At 50.6% G+C, this 24,532-nt stretch overlaps 3 protein-coding genes across 3 annotated transcripts; 2 read left to right on the top strand and 1 right to left on the bottom strand.

Annotated features, from left to right (window-relative positions):
• Nucleotides 1–5,811: 5,811 nt before the first annotated feature.
• On the bottom strand, nucleotides 5,812–8,799 carry LOC131209104 (inhibitor of nuclear factor kappa-B kinase subunit epsilon). The gene is made up of 5 exons (XM_058202091.1): nucleotides 7,497–8,799; nucleotides 7,154–7,433; nucleotides 7,013–7,088; nucleotides 6,133–6,795; nucleotides 5,812–6,058 (listed from the first exon to the last, which is right to left on the bottom strand). The coding sequence occupies exons 1-5, from the start codon at nucleotides 8,608–8,610 to the stop codon at nucleotides 5,960–5,962; spliced, it is 2,232 nt and encodes a 743-aa protein (XP_058058074.1). The 5' UTR covers nucleotides 8,611–8,799; the 3' UTR covers nucleotides 5,812–5,959.
• A 732-nt stretch (nucleotides 8,800–9,531) lies between these two features.
• On the top strand, nucleotides 9,532–18,016 carry LOC131211239 (ubiquitin carboxyl-terminal hydrolase 14). The gene is made up of 8 exons (XM_058204641.1): nucleotides 9,532–9,664; nucleotides 9,921–10,096; nucleotides 10,158–10,262; nucleotides 10,319–10,713; nucleotides 10,778–10,934; nucleotides 10,998–11,063; nucleotides 17,116–17,410; nucleotides 17,482–18,016. Exons 1-8 carry the CDS (start codon nucleotides 9,649–9,651, stop codon nucleotides 17,784–17,786), a joined length of 1,515 nt encoding a protein of 504 aa, XP_058060624.1. The 5' UTR covers nucleotides 9,532–9,648; the 3' UTR covers nucleotides 17,787–18,016.
• Nucleotides 13,090–16,928, top strand: LOC131211240 (transcriptional repressor protein YY1-like). Its single transcript, XM_058204642.1, has 2 exons — nucleotides 13,090–13,215; nucleotides 13,274–16,928. Exon 2 carries the CDS (start codon nucleotides 13,386–13,388, stop codon nucleotides 14,802–14,804), a length of 1,419 nt encoding a protein of 472 aa, XP_058060625.1. The 5' UTR covers nucleotides 13,090–13,215; nucleotides 13,274–13,385; the 3' UTR covers nucleotides 14,805–16,928.
• Nucleotides 18,017–24,532: the final 6,516 nt, after the last annotated feature.

Genomic DNA, 24,532 nt, shown 5'->3' with positions numbered 1-24,532 from the left:
TCGACACGAAGCGAGCGTGAGAGAGACAGCGGACGAAAAGGGCGCGGGAGCGAGGAGAGCCCACTCGCTGTCTCTCGTTCGTCCCGCGCATTGGCTGGCGCGTGTTGCCTTCTCATTCTCGCGCGTGCTTTTTGTTTCCCTTTCTCCTTCAGTCCGGGTGTGAGATACCCCCTCCACGCCCAGAGCGCGCGATGATGTCTTTTCAGCGAGGACGACGACGGCGCACGCGTCGTCTCTTCAGCGGATTCTCTCTCGCCCCGCGATGGGGGGTGGCGTTGCGAGTTATTCCTGCTCATCTTTTTCTTCCCGTTCCGCACACCCATTTTCGGTGAAGCCCGTCGTGTGTCTTTGGTTCTTCGATTTCATAATTTTAGCCAAACTTTTGATTTTGCGAACCACCCTGTGTGCGTGATGCAATGCCACCAGGGTAAGTTCCGGCCCCCTTTTCGCACGCCCTCCCGGAGGCAGGGGAGCACCGCCTACATAGATTCATCCAAGCATTCATCAGCGACACTTCCTCGGGCGGGCGGCTTTTAACGTTTTTCCCCAGCTCGCCGCCCGGCCCACACCACGCGCCGTCGGCTGCAATTTTTGCGGATTTTGCTTTTGCTCGCCCCGATGCCGGTTCTCGCTTTCTCTTTCTGTTCAGGCTTTCCGTTTTAACCGGTCCACAATTGACCCACCCAGAACCCAGACCCCCCATACCACGCGGCGGCGGCGACGACGGTCAACCGACCTACCACTACACATTCAGCCTTGTTCTAGTGTGCGCGACATCGATTGTGGTTCAGTCGCGCTCTCTCGCTCATCACCCCCGCTCGCTTAATATAACGCATGACCGGCGCGCGATGACCGAATGGCGGCCACAGCCAGCCAGCCAGCCACCCGAAAAAGCCTCCGCAACCGAGTGCGAGTTGCGGAAGAAACCCGCCGAAACCGCCGAAATGTCCTTGGGGCCAAGGAAGCCAACCGGCGCACCGGCTTTTCGAAGAATCGCGTAAAATTTGCGACCAGAGCCAGCCATGGCCAGTAATTGTAAACACTCAATGAAGGGATCCTCGTGGACCAAATTCATTTGAATCAAAGTAGGGTGTGACGAGCAAAAGTCTGCATAAAAAAAAAGCCCCGCACATCCAAGTAGCATATGTTACGGAGGAAATCAGTCTATCAGAGAGGGCGATCCAAACACGAAACAAACGCGTGCGAAACGAAACCCGGAATCCGGAGTCGGAATCCAAACGGTGTTTGGGGTTAAAAAGAGGGACATAGGAGTGTTTATCCCGCCGAATCGGACCCCAGAAAACGTGTGCTCTTCTTGGGAGGAACGCGAAAACCCCAGGCGGTCCAATCGAAGATGGCGCCGAGTGCGCGGGGCTCAATTTTTCACTTGCCGAGAAGACCCACCACACCACCACCACCAACAACAAGGGCGCAGCGGTGACCGGTTTGGGGTTTCGTTGGAGAGCATCTTTCGCTCACGCATCTCACATACACCTCGACCAGTGGCCACCACTGAGAGCACCGAAACTCTATCGCGTTCCTGGCGAGCAGGAAAGAGTCCGAGGTACGAGTGTGTGAGTAGGACGGGTTGCTCCGTCGTGCACGGAGCAGGCGCGGAGTCCGCGGACAGGCCCGCGAGAAAGAGTTGCTGCGAAGGCGAGACGAAGGGACGGAGCGGAAGAGTGCCGCCGCCATCATGGCGCTCCGCGGTTAAAATTCGCTTTCTGGAAGCGCTCGCGAACTGTCAAACTTTGGCCGCGATTGCCAAATTACCACAACATTTCATTGTGACGCGGATGTTATTCGCCGAGGCACCCTATTAACACGAAACCCCACAGCCTCTGGTGCCGGAGACAAGGATACTATGTCCTCTCTCTCTGCTCTTCATCGTAACATCGGGATGTCGGGTTCCGGCCGGAACAATCGTAAGTGAAGCCTTTGTAGCGATGGGTGGGTGTTGTAGGCAGCATTCAGCAATTCACAACAAACCGTCAAACCCGCCTTTTGAGGCGCGCGACAGGCCATTCCCTTTTCTCACTGTGGTGCAAATTTGTGGTCTCTCCGTACAGGGTGCTAATTATTCACCGGGTACACACGGAGTACAGGGTGCGCCTCTTCCCCTGGGTGGTATCACAACAATCGCCGGTCGCGGAAAACAAACGTTTCTGTTTTGACTGCCGTAGCCGGCCGGTTACGCTGCGGAGAAGACGCCTCCCAAGCCCCAAACGAACACATACACATCGAAGCACCGAAACCATCCCGAACACGACGGAAAAAGAAAATTCACTTTCAAATTTAGCGGTCAAGGGCGTACGGCCACACGGAAGGCAAAACAAAACAAAACATTGTCCTCCCACCTTCGCAGGGGCCGCGCGCGGCGTGGTGGATTAACATTTTCTCATAGATCGGCGCGTCGTTTAGTGGCCCGGACCGGGGGGGAAGGGGCGGTTCGGAATCGCCCGCTCCGCCCTGCTTGTCTTTCTGATCCAGCCGCGTGCCATTCACTCTATTTGATGCACCACACAACCATTGCTTCCACTTTTCGTCACAAAATGCTTCACCTGCACCTTGCTGCTGCTTCTAGGAGCCGCCGGAGCGCGTGAGGCCCTTAAACGAGAGGAACAACAAACCCCGGTGCAATCGGGGGCTGCACTTTTGCCGTGCACCGCGCGCGGTGGCTTTCCTGGAGAGCTCCGGCCTTGTAGGACACACCACTGCCTTCTGCTGCCCTGGAGAGAGATGTGGCCCTGGCAGAGCCGCACACACGCATACGCACGCGGACCGACCCGCGCTAGCCTACTTTGACGACTGCTGGAACCGGGAGCCAGAGGATGCTGGTTCGTGCGAAATTTTCCACATTTCATCCGGCAAACACATACACGCGCGCGAGCCGCCTGCTGCTCCTTCGGCAGAAGAAAAAAGACGGAAACAAACTCAGACGGTTCGGGCGAGAAGTTGCGCAGAGCAGGCGTCGCCACCGTCTTGTTTACCGAAGCGAAACGCCGTCCAAATACGGTGCTCCGCCACCACAGCTGGCCTCTCGCTCGCACGGTGCTTCCTTTCGCTCCCTCACTCAGCGCCATCACTGCGGCGGAATGGCGCAGCACCGCTTCGCGGCGTGGTGGTCGCGTTTTGCTGAATACGACACGCAGCGGAAGGTAGGTGACGCGGCCGTGCGGACTTACTTCTACTTTTATCTACCTTCTGAGCGACGGGCCCCGCGCGCCCGCCACGGCCCAAAGTGAAATTCCTAATTTCCCTGATCCCGATCGCACACGGCGCGCACTTGGCCCACGCGCGGCGTTGGATAAAATGTCTGACGGACACACCGTGAGTAGCGGGAGGAAGGTGAAAGAAGAAAAAAGAGGGACTTACATGAACTTTCGGTGGACACACACTCGGAACTCGGCGCGCTGGCGCTCCTCACTTCTGCTCTGCCGCCTCCTGACTGACGAACGATGGCCCGTTGCGACGGGCGGGTGCTTGGGAAAAATTTTATCGACGCCACACACCGCCGACAGTCGCCGTCGGCCCGTGTGCCGTCTATTCAGCGCCCGGCACGCCGTGCACGCGCGAGCGAGGAGAGCGCTTCCCCTGCGCGCACGGCAAGTGCGGAGCGGAGAGCGAAGCGCACAAACACACGCGCGTAGTAAATAAACAAAATTGAAAGAAGAACAAAAAAAGTCAACAAATGTACCGCTCGAGTGAGAGAGAGTGAGAGAAGGAGACTCGCACCTCAAACACGCCGCTGGCTGGCTGCGTACTGTGAGCAGAGGCTGCGTGCTCACGCTGCTAACCACGCGGCGGCGGTGAAGCTGCGAATTTGATTAATCCGCGAGGCTTGCTGTTTCGCAGGAATAAACCGGACGGACGGAAGGGCTTATCCTTTACACGTACCACCGCGCCACCACATACCCTCGTTTTAATCGAAGTTTCATGTGCGCCTGTGGCTGTGTGCGGTGCTATATACAGCGCACGCAAGAGAGAGAGAGAGCGTGCGGCGCCGCTGAAGCCTCACGCCGAGGAGAGCGTTGCTCTGTTCAGCAATTCAGCGTTGGAATAAAAACACGCATCATCCGCCAGCGTGCGTGCAATGTTGTCCCGCTAATGCTACCGGCAAACCCGCCTCCATCATTAATCATGCTGGATTGGACGGGCTTCAGGCGGCCTTTGGCATGAAGAACCTGTGGACCGCATCCGAGGCTGGAAAGGAAAGCGAAAATGCGGAAGAGCATCCGCCTCGGGGAAAGAAGAAGACGACGAACGGTGGTGGTAGGGCACGCGCGCGCACTCAGCCACGCACACCATCGCACAAACCGAGGTGGCTCTTTTTTCCACCCCTCTGGCAGAGGGAAACAAAACAAAACAAACAAACGACCCCAGCTTGCCGGGGAGCGGGTGGTGTGCGGCAGGTGCCCCGGCAAGAAAAAAGGAACGACTGAGAAAGAGAGCGAGCGACCATCTCACGGATGCGCGGAAAGGTGCACGGCGCAGGCGCAAATCAACTCAACAGCCACGTGTAGCTGGCCAGCGAAAGGCCCGTCGCCGGGGGGAACGGGAATGGGGTGAAAGTGATGGGGTTCACTTCCGCCTTCCGCCGCGCGGAAGAGGCGCGACCTTTCGCTCGCGCTCTCTGTCGCACTCGCGCGCCGTTTGCCGTGCGTCGCCCGAATTTCCTTATCGACGATTTCATTGCCAGCAGACGCGACCTTACCCATCCGGCGCGCCGGTACCCCCGGCTCCGATGTGTGATAAATAATAGAGCAAAAAAGAACATAGGGCCACCCACCGCAAGGGAGGTCCGTCTGGTCTAGAGCCGCTGATTCAATGTGGTTGGGCGGTTAGCTGGCTGGCGGAGATGCCGTCGTGCGAGTCGTCCTGGACCCCGGGTTTTGGTGAGGCAGGGCAGGTGTCCTTTTTTGGATTTTTTCTTTGGCTATCATCGAAATGAAACGAAAAAACAAACTCTTCTTGATGAAAGCGAAAGGCGAATGGCGCTGAGTTGGCTGCCGAACCAAGGGTACAGTTGTTTAAGAGGCGCGGTGAATAAATGAGGAAACAACTGACAAACATTGGGGCGCTTGTTCGGCCAGCGTAATTGAGTGACACATTTTCCTTTCCTGGCCATTAGCGAGGCGCTGTCGGCGTCATCGGTAGATGCGTGCCGTGGAAATTGAGTTACGGGGGCCCGAAATCGGCAAAACCCACCTGCCGGCAAGCGGGAAAATAGGTCGAAAAGATTGCACCTTTGTTGAGAGCATTTTTTGCATAGATTTTGAGTGGCCGATCACGCTTTTGTTGCCGCTATTTTGACTGAAGCGGAAAAGAGTTCGAAAAATCAATATCCTTAATGGTTGTTGGCCAGCTGTTGTTCCCGGAGTCTGCTCTCTCCTATGCTCTCTCTGAATCGTGCATATGGTTGAAGGACGCAAGAAAAACGTTTAATAAGTCGATATTTTACACAGGTGTGAAAGTACGAATAGTTTATAAACGTTAGAGGAATTGCCTTACCTAAGCGAACAAAGTGACAACATAGATTCTGCAATTATTGTGCATCAGGCATCACGATCGAAGAGAACTGCACCAAATTTAATCGTCTCCTATCCTTTTCAAGGATCTTAATTTTCTAGCTTTGCGACAGTTTCAAATCCTGGCTGAGTACGGTTTGCGAGGCAAAGTACGCAGCTCACATCAGAAAATGGCGACGCCATGGTTTGTGTCTTCACTGAACACGGAACTCCTTTCGAAACAGTCATTGATGTAAAATACAAAATGATTTATTTAGTTTAAAACGAAAATACATCTGCCGATTCCGGGACCAACACGGCACCGCAAGAGCGGGGAATACATACGGACAAATAATCGAATAAACCTTAGTCTAATAGAATCAGCTTATGCTATCATCGCAGGTTATATCGGAACATCACAGCTATCGCCAAACTTTGCTGCGTGTCCCGTGTCATTCGCCGGCTTCCGCTAGGAGCCCTTGTATTGCGTGCAAAAGCTCGCCGCTTTCCTGCACAATGGTGTTGGTGTTTTTCAACTGGCTACACAAATGCTGTTCAACAGGGATGAGATCGAATTCGTTACAGAGGACACAATCAACGGTTGGTCCGCAGCGCAGCTACTTACCGTGTAGCACAACAGTCTATATTGGTTTTTGCGCGTCAACTGACTCTTATCCACCGTGGCATCGGTCCCTTCCGGCGACGGTCCCATCGTGGCCGGCATCGGTTTGCTGGCAAGCGTTGATACCTCGCCGTCGGTGCTGATGTCCTCTTTCAGGTCCTCCCGGTGCTGCAGCAGTTGATCGCGTATATCGTAGAACGCGTCCATGTTCGCCCCGACGTCGTTGTGTAGGAACTTGGCCTGCAGGAAGATGGTTTGTGCTTTCTTGTACCAGTCCGCCAAGCACTCGGCCTCCTGCTCGACCGCCTGCCGAACTGCATCGTTCAGCAGCGCCTTTAGCCGTTTGCCCGTTTCGGTGATTTTCACCTTCTCCAGCACGTGAAACTGTTCGTCGTTGTAGGTGAGCGAACGGGTCGCCCGGTCCCGGAGCAGATGCTGCCATGAATCGCGCAAGCGATCGACGAGCGACTTCGACTTCTCACTGTCACGGTTCTTGTTCGGTGTCCGCAGCCCCCGGTAGCCGGAGTTCCACTCGCGCACCAGCGTCTCTTCCTTGACGAAGCGCGCGTGAAGCTGCTGGATCGGTTCGGACACGGTCTGGTAGTCGGATTTTTTTATCTTGTAGTTTGCCAGAATAGACCCCGCCGCTTTTTGGTACGTTTCGTGCTGAAGCGGAAAAGAATTGAAGGATTAAAGCCTAGTTTTAAAACAAGATTACCTAGGCAGCTATTGACAATCTAGCTGGATACTAGCGCAAGGCACAAACCATCGCAAAAGATAAGATAATGGCAGATTAATGTGTTATGGCTTTCAAAACTACTTGTGGTGTGACTCACAATCGAGAAATATTATCATTTATCAAACAATGTTGTGTTATAATTACATTCGTCGCAGCAACTTCAAACATTTTGGCCAGTTCGTAGATCACTCGTTGGATTTCTTCCAGGTGTTGCGTTCGTCTGTGAAGACAATAAAGATCGTAAAATTTGAACTGACCCAACTTGTAGTTTCAACGCGTACGTACTTTAGTAGCTTTTCCAGCAGACCGCTTAGGAATCCGGATGATTGTAGTACCGCCTTGTTCATCAGAGCATCGAGCAGCGAAAAGTTTTCGATGCGCCGTTTGCACTCATGTCCCACACTGCAGGCCACCTTGGCCAAGCTCGCATCGTTCTCTACCGAAACGCCGTTCGGGAAGGTCGGAAACTTGGGCAGATCCCACTCGGTCGGTAGGATAACGTTGTAGTTTTCGGTATTGAACAGCATCACCGGACTGATTGCCTCGGTTGGCGGATAGCCGCGAGCTGTTGAAAGGATCTTTACAGTAGTGCGGCCGGCAAGTCATTCATCCCTCAGTTTCCACTTACCGCTCGTGTTGGAGCCCACCTTCACCTCGAATAGCTCGTTGTCGAGCAACAGCAACTGCGAAGCGTGAGGTACGTCCGTTTGCGCCAGAATGTGCTCCCTCAGGTGCACGAAGGATTGTTCCGGTTCCAGGTACACCTCGATCGATACGGCCCGGTTAACGTAGAAAATGTGCAGCACCGTTTTGTTGAGAATGTTTTGCACCTCTACAAAGAACTTATCGAATGACCACATGCGCGTTTGGCTTTCCTCCAGCAGTCCGGCCAACAGTGGCGTGACCAGGTACTTTAGGCCCGCCTTCAGTTGGCAATGTGGCGGCAACTGCTTCGACCACTCAATCGGTCCATTTTCGCTCGTCTGCGTCCCGGAAATGACACCCGGAGCCTTCTTCGTGGTGATGTGGTGCATCGTTTCCTTATTCTTCCGACCACCGTACGGCCGGAATGGTAGATTGCCCGTCGCCACGTGGTACAGCGTGACCCCAATCGACCACAGGTCCACGTTGGCCGTAAAGCTTCGATTGATCGATTTGCGCAGTACTGCCCGTTCGTACATATCCGGGTGCAGGTACTCTTCCGTGCCGTACAGTGACACGAACTGCTGGTTTTCCTCCAGTTCACGGGCCGCCCCGAAATCCGTCAGTTTGTAGATCGTTTGCCCATCCTCCGAGATGTACTTCATGATGTTTCCCGGTTTCAGATCGCGGTGCACCAGGTTATTGTCGCGGAGATGCTTCATCCCCGCCGACAGATGCTCCAGCACGAGCAGAAACTCGCGCTGAGGTAATCCGTAAGTGTTTTCCGGGTCGTCCAGAATGTTGAACAAACTTCCCCCCGTGCACAGCTCCATCACGATCACCTTGCCGCGGCCTTCCTGGTCGTCCTCGATGTCGAGCAGCTTTACGATGTTATTATGCTTCACTTTTCGTAGTACCTCAAATTCGCGCAGCTGCACATCCGGTGGCCGCATATGACTCAGCTGGTTGAACGTTTTCACCGCCACCGGTTCCCCGTTGTGCTTGTTCACACCCTGGAAGACGGCCCCGGTCGCACCCTTGCCCAGCACGCTGGTCGTGCACCAGACGTAGTTCATCGATCCGCGCAGAAAGGAATTCATGGTGCCGCTTTTGATTTCTCACGAAACTAAAGGAATGTGTAGTCGGCGTGAGCTTCGGTTCCGGAGCGTAAATGGTTACGTTTCCACAGTGAGCAGGTAGCGATGCGGTTGTTGTAAACTAGCGCAGCAATCGATACGGCCCGTGACACACATCTAATCTGCGTGGTGTTACTGCAACTTTCGCGAATATTGCCAATCAATTTCTGGGCCAGTCTCTCTTGCAGAAGATCTTCTTTATTCTTCTTCGCTCAGTGCACAGCATACTACGACGCATTTAGATGAAATTCTTAGCAACCGATACCGGATACTTACGATGTTTTCTGCATCAGATCGGATAAAATCAAACCACTTCTCTTCAACTCCTAATAACAAATCTGCCCTACCACATGAAGCGCAAATAAGCGCTCTGACATTTCTGATAAATTCCAAATGGTAATGGATAAATTGTACCTATGTAAGCTCTTATTTGCAGCAACAAAATCTAAAAGAACAGAAAAAATATTCAGAAATCAATTTATTTCTCTTCTATTCCTGTTTTCTCGGACCAAAAACACGAATGTAAACACGGAATTTCGGTTCTATATTTTTGCTGCACACCAAGCGTTAAGGATCGAACGTTTTTGCGGTTCGATTTGCGCTTCGTCTGGCGCCCCAGTATGAAACGTTAATGTTCATGATGTTCTCTATGCAATAGTTTTATTATTTTTTCCACTATTACCAATATTACGGCAAATTTGCGATACAATAAGTTAAACTTTTCCTAAAGGTTCAATTTCTGATAAATATTACTGCTGAATAATGCTGAATTGTCTGTCAATCGAAGTTTGTTTACGTTACGTTACGTTACGGAAAAGAAAAGAATAAGAAAAAGGAAAGCTAACGAATGTCATCTTTGTTTTCTCCAAGACAATCAATGTGTCAGCGAAAATATTTGTCGTGAATAAACTAGTTTGCCAGGATTAAGCAGTAGAATTTCTTCAAAGCGTGTTCGCTGTTTCGCTCTGCATCAAACATCTACCAGAACCGTAATTTATTGAGATGCCGTCTTACACAGGTGAGCAGTCCGAGCCCGTTCGCTTAGCCACTGCCAGTTCATCGCCCTTTCGAGGTTAGGGCACGCTATGAAGTTTGTTTCGTTATCAAAGGCATTTGTCGGAAAAGCGTGTCCAAAACAGAGAAAGATTATGTTGGTCAACTCTGTAGTGCTCCGTGATTTTCCTAACACGCAGAGACTTGAGCGCATACACCAGTAATGACTCGGCACTTTTTCAATTGCCGTCACCATTCACTTTTTGTTTCTCCCTTTGCAGTCAACGTGAAATGGGGCAAGGAATGTTTCAAAAACGTCGAAGTCAACACGGACGAAGAACCGATCCTATTCAAAGCCCAACTGTTCACCCTGACCGGTGTGCAGCCGGAACGACAGAAAGTGCTCTGTAAAGGGATCAACCTGAAGGATGAAGAGTGGAACATGCCCATCAAGAGCGTAAGTGCGGAAGGCCAGGATTCCGCGAGCGTAGACCTCTTTAATGTGATCTCTGTTGCAGGGTGCTACGCTATTGTTGCTGGGCACGCAAGAAGCGGTTCCGCTGGAACCGGTAGAGAAACCGAAATTCGTCGAAGATATGAACGAGAGTGAGCTGGCGACTGCGGTAAGCCAACGTCACTCACTAAGAATGCAGAGTCTTATTAAAATTCCTTTGCGCAGCTTGAACTACCGGCTGGTCTGGTGAATCTTGGTAATACCTGTTACATGAATGCAACACTGCAATGTCTGAGATCGGTACGTGAGTTGCGGGCTGCACTGAAAGACTACAAGGAGGAACTGAGCGGCCCAGCGACGGGAGCGAGTTCGCTAGAGTTTCCGCAAGCCATCACGCTGTCGATGAAAAGCCTGTTCGAAGAGATGGAGCGAAGCGACACCATTACGCCGGTGCTGTTCCTGCAACGGCTGCACGTTGCCTTTCCGAACTTTGCACAAACCGGCGAGAACGGCGCCTATCGGCAGCAGGACGCGAACGAGTGCTGGTCGGAGGTGTTGAAAATGTTACAGCAAAAGCTACCGGCCCAGAAGAGTACGAATGAACAGTCGTTGAAGCATAGGTAAAGAGATTTGCGGCACGCGATGACCACGGACTACCGTTCAAATAACGATCTTATATTGTAGCTCTTTCATCGACCAGTGGTTCGGAGGCACGTTCGATGTCGAGATGAAGTGCACCGAAGCGGAAAACGAGCCGACGAGCAAATCGAAGGAAAACTTTCTCCAGCTCAGCTGTTTCATCTCCACCGAGGTCAAGTACATGCACTCGGGATTGCGATTGGTACGTGTAATGGCCAGCCAGTGTCTGCTTATGCGTCATGCTCCGTTTTATTGTTCTCTACAGCGACTTAAGGAACAGTTAACCAAATTGTCCTCAACGCTCGGGCGTGATGCTGTGTACTCGAAATCGGTAAGTAAAACCAAATTGCGGCTCTTTGAAATTGCTTGTCAAGATTTTGCTTTCAGTCAGAAAAACGGAATATTTCCGTTTGAACCTTCATATTAATACAGGCGAAGTTTCGAGTTCGAAATGAGGGCTTGTTTTGGTTATGTTTTGGGGCAAACAATTGCTGGCCAATCGGCACACGCACACCAGCAAACATTGGCCCGGCCATTGCTGGCTGTGCATGCAAACAAACAAACCTTACAGCGAAAGGGCGAAGCCGGGGTCGATCCGGCATATTTAAAATTCGCGATGAAAATCGCTTGTTGCAATGCCAACTGCAATCGCGTTCGATGCGGGAGTGCACCCACTGCATTAGGATAGTTCTTTGAGAACGAATATCCTTGAAATTTAAAAATTATCAACATTAAAAACATTGCCCCTCCTCGGGTAGGGAAGTGTGGGGATGTCCCATTCAACACATGTAGCCATATTGATTTCGAACGCGAATGTGCAATTGCCGATCGCCTTGCGGATTCGAAATTGGGCAAGAACGGCGTAAGAATGAGACGGCACTAGACTCGAGGGGCGAAATGGGCTCGTAGTTTTTTCGGCGCCGGTGTCTACCGTTGATAAACGAACACCTGCGGATTGGTGTTTTTGCAAATAAAATACATCGTCCAGTTCGAACGCAAGTTCTAGATATGATTGCGGCGAAAGCGAGTGCTGCAGAGCTGTCTGACATTTCAGGATCGCTGACTCATTGATCTGAACAATGAGCAAAATGTACAAATGCAGTTTTCCCCACGGAGTCGCTGCCGTTGGCTCGAAATGCTCATTCGAGCAGTTTTCCGGAACGAAGTCACGATTGTCGCCTCGCTCTTTGGCACGCTCTTTTGTATTTCATCTCGTTCTCACTACTTCTGCTTGCGCTATTCGACCGGTTTCGCCCGCTCGAAACGGACGCCATATTTGTTAGTTTCCCCGTCCGTTCGCACTCATCGTACTGCGGGTTCCGTGAGCGAGGAACAAATTCTATCCTCATGGCAGACATCTTTATTTTGAGAACGTGAAATTTTTTGGACGAATTTGTGACGAATTGGCGTACGCGGACATCGGGAACAGTGTTCACATTCGGTTGCGTTTGCAGTTGGCCACGGTTGGGCGTTGGCAGCGGTTTCGTGCGATGCGTAATTATTCCGGAAGGGCACATTAAAGAAAATCGAAGTGAACCGTATCGAACAGTAGGACCGTGGGAGCGAGCGAGAGCATGCGAGCAAAAGAGACAGGCGTTGTGGAAGTGTTCTGAAGTGACCGTAAATTCGCCACAGTTTCCCCCCTTTTTGGTGGTCGCTTCGATAAGAGCAGGACGGCGGCGTAAGCGGCGGCGGGGACAAGTGGTCTCGTTGGAACGGAGTGTTTATTTCGCGAGCTTAGCGCAAGAGCCGTATCAGCGCAGCAGGATCTGCCAGTGGAAATAAAGGAACAATAAAAAGTACAGCTTGCGAAAGGCACAATCAAAGCGGCACTCCAAACATCACAACACACGCGTAAAAGTTCGCGCAAAGTGCGCTTCTCCGGGCGCCGGATCTTTGCAAATCCACGGCCAGTGTGTGCGTGTAGTCAGCGACGGCCCGAAACGTTCTAAACGATTCGAGAAAGAAAAGGCATGCGTTAGTTAACATCGCAGCAACCTGCGGGAGCTTTGTTTGTGTTGTGCAAGGATTTCGCCGGAATTGCCGAGCCAAATATTGCACAAAGCTCGGTTCGCAGCATCGAAGCCGCAGGACTTTCGCCAACCTAACAAACCGTGGTGCAAGTGCGCGAAAGTTGAGGGCCCGTTTCGAAACGCCGTCAAAGGAAGCAACCCCTAACACAAACTTATATCGCCTGCGACGAGAGTGGCCACTCACGCGCACATACACATCGACGCACGTTGCGGCTCACAAAGGAAAAGCGAGAGCCAGCTGTCGTCGATGATAAAAAAGGAAGGAAGGACTCAAGCGTAACCTGCCTTCCGCCGTGGCAGCCGTTGTGTGGCGGAGGGTTCCTTTTCCCTATGTCCCTGCTCCCTTCTCGGTAGTGGTGTGTACGTTGCGCGCGTACAGTGGCCTTTTGCTGGTGGTGTGTTGGTGCCTGTGAAAGCCATCGGGCGAGGAACAACACACGAGTGAAAAGGGTAAGCGTAAGCGCCGCAGCCCCAGGAAGCGACTTGATCCTATCCGATTCGCCTGCAGCACCCCAGAGTCGGACGCGGCGGAAGAGACCTTACAAGGACGTGGAAGCTGGAGTTACGAAGACAAGCCACCCAGACCGTTGTTCCGTGCCGGCAACGACGAGGCGGTCGGGATGTCCTCGCATCAGGATATAATGTGTGAGGTGGAGATACCGGACGCAGGAATGGTCGAGGTCGTCGATAGCAGCGGGTTCGGGGCCAGCATCGACTACGATCAGTACGAGGTGGGCGTCGGGGATGCCCATTACGAGGAGGTGACCTGCGAAACGGAGGGTTCGCTGATGCATCATCGGATGCACCCGGACGATGACGAGGAAATGATGCACCACGAGGCGGACATGCAGACGCACGAAGAGGTTCTCGACTCGTCCGGAGATCCGATGTGTGTTTACAGTGACATTAACTTGGAGAACGAGATCTACATCGAGTCGACGCCGGGACCATCGTCGCGAAAGCGGAAATCCCTCAAACAACCGCGCAGCACGTTCGGTATGGGCAACCGGATTCGGGCGAACGATGGCAACAACCACAGTAACCACCACAGTCGGCACAGTCTACACCAAGGCCTGACCGCGGTCGAGCAGCTGGAAGTGAGTACGAAGCGGCGCCGCTGGGAGCAGAAACAGGTGCAGATCAAGACGATGGAAGGCGAGTTTAGCGTGACGATGTGGGCCTCTGGCACGGACGATGACGATGGCTCGAACCCGGAACCGGACCCAGACTACACCGAGTACATGACGGGCGGGACGGGCAAAAAGTCCGACTGCATACCGGGGATCGATCTTTCCGATGCGAAGCAACTGTCCGAATTCGCCCGCCCAGCGCACAAAACGAAAGGCTCGAGCAGCGGAAAGCTGCTGTCCTCTCCGTCTGCCGGACTCAACTCGAGCAACCTATCGGCATCAGATTTGGCGCTGGGCGCTGTTGGCGATGCCAGGAGCACCAGTGGCAATTCCTCGTCGGATCTAACCGAACGCAACATTGCCTGCCCGCACAAAGGGTGCAACAAAATGTTTCGCGACAATTCAGCCATGCGCAAGCACCTGCACACGCACGGTCCGCGGGTGCACGTGTGCGCGGAGTGCGGCAAATCGTTTGTGGAAAGCTCGAAACTGAAGCGCCACCAGCTGGTGCATACGGGCGAGAAACCATTCCAGTGCACGTTCGAGGGCTGCGGGAAGCGGTTTTCGCTCGACTTCAACCTGCGGACGCACGTCCGGATACACACCGGCGATCGGCCGTACGTCTGCCCGTTCGATGGGTGCAACAAAAAGTTTGCCCAATCGACCAACCTCAAATCTCACATCCTCACGCACGCGAAAGCGAAGCGCAACAATGGCGGCGGTGGCGGCAGCAGTCGGAACAGTAGCAGTAACAGCAACAGCAACAACAGCCACCTGCACCATCAGCAGCAGCAAGCGGCGGCGGCGTCCTCGCCGCACCACGCGTTGCTAGGGCCATCGTCGTACGTGAAGATGGAAGCGGTGGAGATCGAGAATGACGCCAATCAGTACATCATCTACACGGATTAAGGGACAGGAGGGCTGGAATTTTAGGCGCGGCGGGCGGACGGACAGTGCCCGGCGATGATGTTCGTCCTGTGATACCATAAAGAGAGCGAGAGAAAGGGGGAAGCGAGTCATGGAGACCGTACGCATGGACCAACAAAGCACAGAGATCAATGCAATACGATGCATTTCCGGTTGCTTTATTCCGTTTGTACTCTCCAGTTTTGTTTACTTTTCCAATCAATCATCCATTCAATTCTTATTGCCATAAAAAGGAGCTCCAGCGTTCGCAGAAGGGACGAGAGCGAGCGATACACTGACCCCGAATGTAGTAGCTTTTAGGTCAGACAGCCGGATTAAGGACCGCGGCTCGAATGCTCAGGATAAGAGGTAGCGATACGTTTTTTACGCTTTTTAGATGAGATGCAATTAATACGAGAAAAGCGCAGGGAACGAACACCTATCAGAAGTATTTTGTTTTAAGTTAATGTACTCGGTCTAAAGCTTTCATAAGAGTGGAGGAGATGGGAGATGGACTTGCGCCGCACGATGAAGGGTCTGTCGCTCGCGAAGAAGTAGTCAGAATTGGGCATTGTGTTTTCCCCGTCACCGTGATTCGGTTCTTTTGAAGTATTGGTCCTAAGCAACGAAGCAATCCCACGTGAGGATCCCATCAATGTACTAAAACCTGGAAGAGTGCCCAAAGAATCCTTTCTTTGGAAACACGAAAGTTTATTCAGTCATTTTTCATTATTATGAATATCTTCATTATTTGTAAGGATTCCAAAATGTAAGATGTAAATACAAGACTTTTTGAAATACCGGGACACCCAAAGGAATGCAGGGATCATCCATCCAGCACGACTTCTTAGGGCAATTCAAATCCCGTTTGTGCAGAAACTCGATCAAACGGAGGAAGGTATAGAATTTTGTTGTGGCCCGTCGTTAGCACAGGTCCGTTTACGATCATAGGCTGTCTCTCGCCCAACATTGGGTCCCCATAAAATGTGCGGGATCAGTGATGCGGAAGCTTCGAATTCATACAATTTTACATGAAATTATTGTTTTTCATATTTTTTATAATTTTTTGTAATTTTTCAAAATTTTGATTTTCAATTCCATAATTTTTTTGTTTTCTCATAATTCACTAACAAATTAATGATCTTAAGTCGATCATAGAACTTACCGATCGACTCACCGGGTTGCGATTAAGCAAATAATGCAGAATTTTTTTAATTTATTTTTAACAAAATTTCCACATTTAACAAACAAACTCTCGAAGTCAGAAAGGATCACTACTTGGTTCTTCACGCCCTATTAGACTATTTAGTTCTATGGCAATGGAGGGAAAGTACATAAGAGCAAATGCAAAGGGCCAAAACAACGATTAACAATAACGGCTAGAACCAAGTGATACGAAGCGATGTAGCGATCGGAGATGATCGTTGGGTCCCCGTTTTCGTTCCCGAAACCGACACAACCAAACATTGCGCGATCGGTCCTAAGATATTGTGTATATTTTTAAGATAGCTCTCCGATAAGCTTGTAAATAGGTGGTATCCCAGAGACTCGATGCAGTATCAGACACGGTTTGAGCTAACAACAAGCCACAGGTTCAGATCCGAATGGAACAGAGGCAGCAGTCAGTTAGTCGTATAGAATGCTCTATTAGACTTTTTGTAGTAATATGCGGAGAGTAGTTCAACGAGGGACCTTCTTGTGGTTGCTTGCCTAAGACAGATCCGCGAGAAACAATTCGACGATTGTGTCGCTTTCCTCACTGACTGCGGAACCGGAAGGCTGTATGTGTGCATGTGTGTATGTATGTACAGTAGGTGTGTCTAGGGAGGGGAACGATGCGTGGCCACTATTCGCCAATTTTGCCTGCGACCTTCTCTTCGGAGCAGATATTTCCCGGGTGGTGAAAACGAGAGGATTAGAGCATTAGTAGTCTTACACAACACAAATACCGTGTAATGATGATACTAAAATTAGTTTGGTAAGATTTTTTGAATTATCCGTAACGCTTGAGGAATTAGAGATGAATGTGAACGAAGAAAGCGTATGCGTGTGTGAGAGGAAAAAAGGTAATGTTTAATATATCGAAAGTACAGAGAGAGAGAAAGAGAGCGATAGAGGGAGAAAGTGAAGAAAGTAATGTAACGAAATAAAATATGGAATTCTGTTCTGTACTACTTTGTAGCCGTTGGTCGTCCGCGTTTCTGTTTTGCTACGGGTTTTTTTTTCGCTACGGGTTGTGTCCATCCCCGCTCCAATGCGAAATATTGTCCCTTCATTAACCGTTTTCCGTGTTCTCAAATCTGTCGCCCCGCAGTCACTGATAAGCCGGCTGCCGGCCTATCTGACGGTGCAGTTTGTACGCTTCCAGTACAAGGGCAAAGAAGGAATCAACGCGAAGGTGCTGAAGGATATCAAGTTTCCGGTGGAGTTCGACGCGTTCGAGCTGTGCACGCCGGCACTGCAGGAGAAGTTGTCCCCGGTAAGGGAAAAGTTTCAGGCAATGCAGAACGCCGAGGTAGAACGCGCTCTCAAGGGCAAAAACAAATCCAAGGCCGAACTGGAGAAGGAGAAACCGAAGACTGTCGCTCAGCCGTACTGCTTCGAGGATGGTGAGCTCTATATTGACGTTATGATAGAATGAAAAAGAAACAGTGCCAATCCATTTTGTGGCTCCTTCCAGACCTGGGCAGCAACAACAGTGGCTACTATACGCTGCAAGCCGTCCTAACGCACCAGGGACGCTCGAGCTCGTCCGGTCACTATGTGAGCTGGGTACGCCAGAAGGATGATCATTGGATCAAGTTCGATGATGACCATGTGTCACCGGTTGATCAGGAATCGATTCTCAAGCTCTCGGGTGGCGGCGATTGGCACTGCGCTTACGTGTTGGTGTATGGCCCGAAAATACTGGAACTCCCGATCGAATCCGGGGGCGAACCGACGGAATCGGAAGCATCGAGCGACAAGATGACGGTTGATGAGTAGAGTGCGTGGTGCCGCCGGGCCAGCGGTTCCTTCCGGTCATTTATGTCGGACTATTATTAATTTTCTAAACAAAACGATGATTTTTACGCCGGATATTCCCGATATTAGATTATGGCTTTTGGTGGTGAATGATCGTTTTGAATGAAAGGAGGTTGGCCCGAGTTACGTGCTTGTGCGGCTTGCCTTCGCAGCAACGCCGACGCCGTCGTGGCCGTGTGATGAAATAAAGAAACGAGAATCGTGAAATTCCAATCCTTCGTAGCATGTAACGTTTAGTATCATTTTCTTCTCGCGGTGCCCATTTCATTTCCATGCTATGGTTTAAGTGCAAGGTTTAGGGCTGAGGTCGAAATAATTTCCAGCTCTTTACGCAGTCACTTGCGTCATTTCATTTAGGGGTTCTTTTTGTTCACTCCATGTTAATACTACATAATTTTATTCATTGATATTGAACCGTGCTTTTAAATTTTTGAATTAAGTTGCAAGAAATTTTTCCACGGGGCTAATACAGCCAAGTTAGTCGAGACGCGAAGTAAACAACTTTGCAGGAACGTCCAACAAGCGTTGTTATAAGCGGGTTGCTATAAAACATCAGATTGCCATAAAAACTTTTTTCTCTAGAAGCAGATCGTTATTTTTGCGTCAATTTTTGAAAATTATGAGTTTTACTACATCTTGCAATTTTACACTTTGCTACATTTTACAATTTTGCGTCTGTTTGCTTATTTTGAAATTAATTGCAACAAAATGGTTGTGTCATTTTGGAAGAAATTTTGAAATTGAATTTCGAATAAAAGCGATGTGTTGAGAATAATAAATAAAATAAATAAATAGAATAAAAGAATAGTTGCAATCCGTCGTTACGAAGCGGAACGCTTTACGTGCGCGTTTGAAATTCCTTCGCTCAGACGAAAACACGAAACATAAATTAAAGGGGACACTTTATTCAGATGGTTTTTGGAGTGGTCAGAGTCACGACAGACGAAAACCATGAAGCGTGACACAAAACATAGGCAAGAAAACGTTAAAAATTGCGATGCGTCTTTAAAAAAGACTACACAGATGGTGCAGAAAGTAATATAATATACAATGAAAACTAAATTGCAGATTCCTTGGCTGCCAGAAGGCCCAACAATCACGGTTTTGAATGTTTCGTGTTGAAATATTGCCGTTTGTCTACGAATTCTTTCTGAAGCAAACGCTTTCTTTTAAAAAGGAAAAAGTTCTTGACATTTTCTTGACTTCACTCAACGCTCATAAGAAAACGGTAGTTTCAAAGTGTCCAAGCAATGCAGGAAAGAAGGAGTAATTAATGTGAGAACTCGCGCTCCACCTTCACGGGTGTGATTTTATCGTCCGGCCTGTTTTCTTTTTAATTTCCTGACGGCGGAAGGGCTCTCATTGATGGGTTTATTAATTGTCGAATCCCCCACCTTTGGACTTCCTTGACCAAAGCCAGGGTTCTAGCTTCCGATTTTTCCCACTCGATAAGTGGCAGGAAGAAAACGGAGAAAAACAGTGATCCGAACGAGGGAAAATCACGAAACGATGGGCCAAGAAGTTACACCTCAAGAAGCGCCGGGAGCAGACACCGATTTGTTCTTCAGCGACCCCAAGGAAGCCCCTTGGCTCTGGTGTTCCCTCAGGTGTGACCTTTCGTATCGGTATGAGAAAATCTCTGCGCCCGGCGCAGAAAGAAAGCGCCGCAGTAGGAGCCGCAACGCCACCCCTACATATCAGCGCGGTTCTGACCCCTCATTAGGGGGTTTCTTAAAGATTGTCTTGGGCCTTTTTTCTTTTTGTTTTTCTTAAGACGAATGCCGTGAGAAAAACGCACTGAATCGTGCAATTCCGGACGCAAAACCACCCGCAGCCGTTCGTGTTTGCGTGATGATTTCAACTTGTTGCATCATTTTTAATATGATGGGCCAATGGTAAATAAATTGTTTAGTTCTTTTAGGAACTGAATGTATAATAATTTTAGATTTCGGGAAATCCTGCCCTAATCAACAAGGACAACGTTGAATAAAAACAAAATATCAAGTTTGTCGACAAAGACGAACAAATAAAACGTCCAAAATTTACATTAAACGTTCAATTGTAAGATTTATGCTTTGGTCATACAATTTGTGAAATTGGTGGTTTGGTGGTGATGCTGCTCTCGGTGTAAAGCTGATGTATCGATTATGCTTACGGGCGAGGCAAGGATTTGGCTTCCACAGCAGCCTCCGGAAACAATCTTCGGCGAGGGCGACAGGATGCACTGCCGGAGCTCCGCAATGCAATATGCAGATGCAACCGAACCGAGTCGAACCGGGCTGCAATAACAAATGAATAATCGCGGCAAATCGAAACACTCATCCGGAAGTCGGGACCGGGCACGGATCCCTCGACCCTGGCAAGGGGACATGGGCACGCTTGAGTGGCATTTTATTATGCATGAGCACAGCTTATGCTCAGCAGGGCAAAAGCCAATCGGGGAGGAAATTTCATGTATTAGTTACGTACTCAAACCGCCGTCCACTTGACGGAAAATTGCGAGCTGGAAAAGCTACAGCTGGAGATGGCCAATGACCCAGCCACTGGCGGCGAGATCGGGAATCATGCCGATGCATCGATAATCACAGCAGCTCCAAGAGGTGTTTAATACTAAAATCCTTTGCTGATTAGAAGCTGGTTAATAAAAGGAATGTCTCAAGCGTATTTTTCACTGCTCATAAATAATAATTTATTATACAACAAACATCCCATATATGCTTGGCCCGATTGAATTTTCCACAATCTTTCTTTTCTTGCATTTTTCATATGACCACAGAATTTCTCTGTCTTTCACGAAACAGAGACGTAAAATATTGGGATACTTTCAAAATATTCTATTGTTTCTCAGTTACAGTGTGAAGTGAGTAAATGAGGGTGGTCCATTTTCGAAGAAGGTCCTTCGCTGGATGTAGTCGGGAACGGCCGTTCGGGAGCACAGGGTGCAGTTTTGCATATGTAATAACGTATCGATCGATCATCGATGCCACATTAAAGCCGGAAAAGCGAGCAACAACAACATTAACCACAGCCACGGACCATCAACATATCGCCGACGGGATCGAAACCGGGCACCACAGCGTCATCGTCAGCAGGAGAAGCCCCATCATCGTCAATTGCTTCTTCCCGGCCGTTCTCGGGCTGGCTTCGCGCCGTAAAGTATTCGTGGCGTATAAATTTACATTGTGGGAACCGTGGGAACTCCCGCAACTGGTCGCCCCGGACGCTGGAAAGGGAAGGGACAAGCGTGCGTTCGCAGGATAACGTATGTATGATGAGTGAGGGAGACAGAGCGCCGAAGTGGCCCGCGGAAACTTGTTCCTGGCGGAGGGAAAAAGAAAATCCGTAGGAAGCTGAAGGTCGTCATGGTCGGAACAGATAGCGGTACCACGGGGCCGAGGCAGCGAATCGAAATGGAAAATGTGTGTTCGGAGCGCCCATCGCCCTGCGACCCAGACACAATGGAATGTTCGAAGGAAACCGCGGAGGGACATCGAGCAGAACGACCCACGCGCGGCCAGTTTCTTGTGTTTGTCAATTCTTAAGCGAACCCTACGCAGAGTGGGGAAGAAAACGGTCCGGGAAACTAGCTGCCAAAGAGGTTGATGTATTTATGAATAAATAATTTAAGGGCCGGAGCAGGCGAAGGAAGGTTCCTTTTAAAAAATTAAAGACCCTTCGCTTCGCCGCTGCGTGCCCGCGTTGGGCTGGGGGTCGGGTCTTCTCATACAACTCGGGCTGGTAAAGGCGAGTGTGTAGAACAAAGACCGATTCCAGGATTCCTGGTGCGCTGGAGGAGGAAGTAGAAACAAAGAAAGTCGACAAAAAAAGGGGTCGAACACAATGCAATGGTCTTTCGGACACCGAGGACCTCCACATGGCGCAATTTTAAAGGGACACATTTGCGTTTGTTTGTAAACAAATACGCTCTGGGGCTGCCGCGCCGGAACCGCGGCGGTTTCGTCACGTGTACCGCGTTCCAGGACAGTTCCGGGCGCGCATCTTTCCTACGGATCCGCGGTTTACGGTAGGCCATGCTCAAAATGGGCGATGAGAAAAGTTGCACATTTCGCGGGCCATGCGGCCCGATCCAGATGATGTTATGCTGTGACCACCACACACAGGGCCGGCGCATAACCCGCATCGGTTGCAAACGAGAAAACTCTGCCGGCGTCCATTAGCGTCGCAGGGTAATTTACATCGTTCGCTGATGAAGGCCAGTCCGGACGAGCTGGCGGACCGGACATGGGACATGAGAGGATCGTCAATTTTGTCCACAATCGCCTGTGGGGGCTTAGGGTTTTTATTGTATTTTTGGTATCCTTCTCGTTCACTGGTGCTCTTTTGCGCATTTACACCCCCAGAGGACGAGTGCAACGGGAAATGCAGCCCCCGAGCCCGACCGAACCGTAATTTCCATCAGAGAATTTCGTAAGCTCCAGGAGATGAGGGGCAGACCGGTTTTTGTGCCTCCGTGACTCCCAAGACATGATCCATCCGTCCGAAGTCAGCAGCAGACGACGGACCGGAAAGCGAGCGAAGAACAAATAAGCGTCCGCGAGCGAGAGCGGAGGAGCGCAACACATGTGCGGGAGATTGATATTTTCCCACGCCTTTTTTGCGCACCCGGATAGCTCCGGACCCGGTTTCCTCGGGCGCCCGGAGTTGAGTGTGTGCGGGTTTTGTAGTTCGATTCTTAACTTCTCTTTTAATATATTTTCTCCTTTGGTTTTGGTCGCTCGTCCTCGGACAGACCAAGAGGGTGGTGTTCCGCTGGATAGGATTTTAGTTGTTAAATTTGGTCCCCCTTATTGTCCTAGGCGCGTTCGTGCATCGAGTACGGAAGTAGGATTTGGATCTCCTAATTGGTTTTTATTGCCCACTTACTTGGCCCACTCGGTCCGCCACAGGACTGGCGTTTGTTAATTGAATGAGGCGGCATCGAGAGCGGATTTGTCGCTGGCTGGAGAAACAATTCTCTGTCCAATGGACAACAAGTTCTAGTGTAAAGTTAAACTTATTTCATCTTTCAATTCACGTTGATAAAAAGGAAATATAATTGAAAGTGTAAACTGTCCTTAGATCAACTGGCAGAGTACAAAAAGTTTCATGAGTTCATGAGTTGAGTATCAACCCGCGACTATAAACGCGCCCGTTCATTTTCCGTCCGCTGTCAAAGTGGCTGTTTTCGGCTCTCACTCGGCATCACAGCCATTTCGGTCGGCTTTTCTCTTTTCCGACGCAAAAAGTGCGTGGGAAACGCACAGGTGGTGGTTCTCATCGCTTTTGCTCTTTCACTCGCCTGTGTGTGCCTTTCGTTCTCGCCAGTTCGCGCAACCCTTCCGCTCACCACCACCACCAAGCCATCCGTCAGACGTTGGTTCGCGCCAGGCTTTTTGACGCGCCGTCTTCAAACGTGATTGTGTTGTGAGTACGAACGGATCGGAACGACGATTAGTTTCTGCTGGCGAGTTTGGGCCCCTGCAGAAGCGTGCGTTCTATCTGCGCTTCTTTCGGTGCAACTCTGTCGTGGCCACGCGAGTGCAATACCAAAGTAAACGGGGTGCTCAGGACGGGACACAGCTGTCGCTGACTCGCCGAAAAGGACGCGCGCCGTATAGCTCGGGAGTTATGCAGTGCGTGCCATCGGGCGACCGGCTTGCTCTTTAATCAACTGCGGTTCCCGACCCAGCAATTGCTAGATCGAACCGAGTGAGGTTATGTTGGTGAGCTGCTCTGCGGGACGTTGTTTACTTTTTTCTGCTTTTGCCCAAAACGGCCGCCGATTGAAGCGCACAAACACATCACCACGGCCACGATCCGAGTGAGCAAAGAACGGTCCCTTTGCGGTGTGATGAATGAGAAACTACGCGTGAGAGCTACCGAATCGACGTCGTGAAAGCAACCGTGCCCCACCAGCGCTTTCGCTGCTAATTTGTGACAACCGATTTGCGTCCCGATGAGGATGTGCAGTTCGTGAAGTTGGCTCGAAAAAGGACAATCGGGTCCACGTTACACGGTGCAATGTTCGCCAGGGTGGGCCGGTGTGCGTGCGTTAGTGCGTGAGCAGGCGAGTGTGCGTAAGGATGGTGATGAGTGCGGCTGATCCGTCGGTGAGGTGTCAGATGTCGGCGAGCGAACGAAAATGGTCTGCTTCTCGCTGCGGTGAGAGAAGTGAGCCACGATAAGTGCGCGAAGAGTGAGAGCAGAAAATATGCGGAGCTTGCTGCATACCGTTGTGATAATAATGATACCATTCCTCGCCGCACCGTAAACACGGCAATCGCCAGATTCGAAGGTGTAATTTTACGACAAGCACCGATCCAACTAACAGCCATTCCTTTCGGAAGTTTTCGGTTACCCACACTCACGCAATGCTTGCTGCGATTGGACGCGAGTCAAAACAAAAACAAACTGCGGGCCAATGCCAAATGTCAAAACACTAGGATCTGTTTACATACCTTGGTGCGACCGTTACCGTCCTGGGAATTTTGCCAAAAATAACACAAAACGACCGATCGTCCTTGTCGATTCAAGCGCATCGTCCTGGTGCCGGATCATGATAGCATAGGCGTTCAGCGTGTCGCTTCACCCACCATTCCACGATATGATTCCCCACCGGAACTAGAGCTGCTCGGGGAGCGATTGAACGACTTCACAGCCAAAAGCGGGATTCGACGCCAAGACGAGCTTTCAGCATTCTCATCGGT

This window comes from Anopheles bellator, chromosome 2 (genome assembly GCF_943735745.2).
Source record: "Anopheles bellator chromosome 2, idAnoBellAS_SP24_06.2, whole genome shotgun sequence".
In the NCBI taxonomy this organism is placed as follows: Eukaryota; Metazoa; Arthropoda; class Insecta; order Diptera; family Culicidae; genus Anopheles; species Anopheles bellator.
Note: the sequence above shows the minus strand (reverse complement) of the source record. Positions and strands in the feature narration are given on the sequence as shown.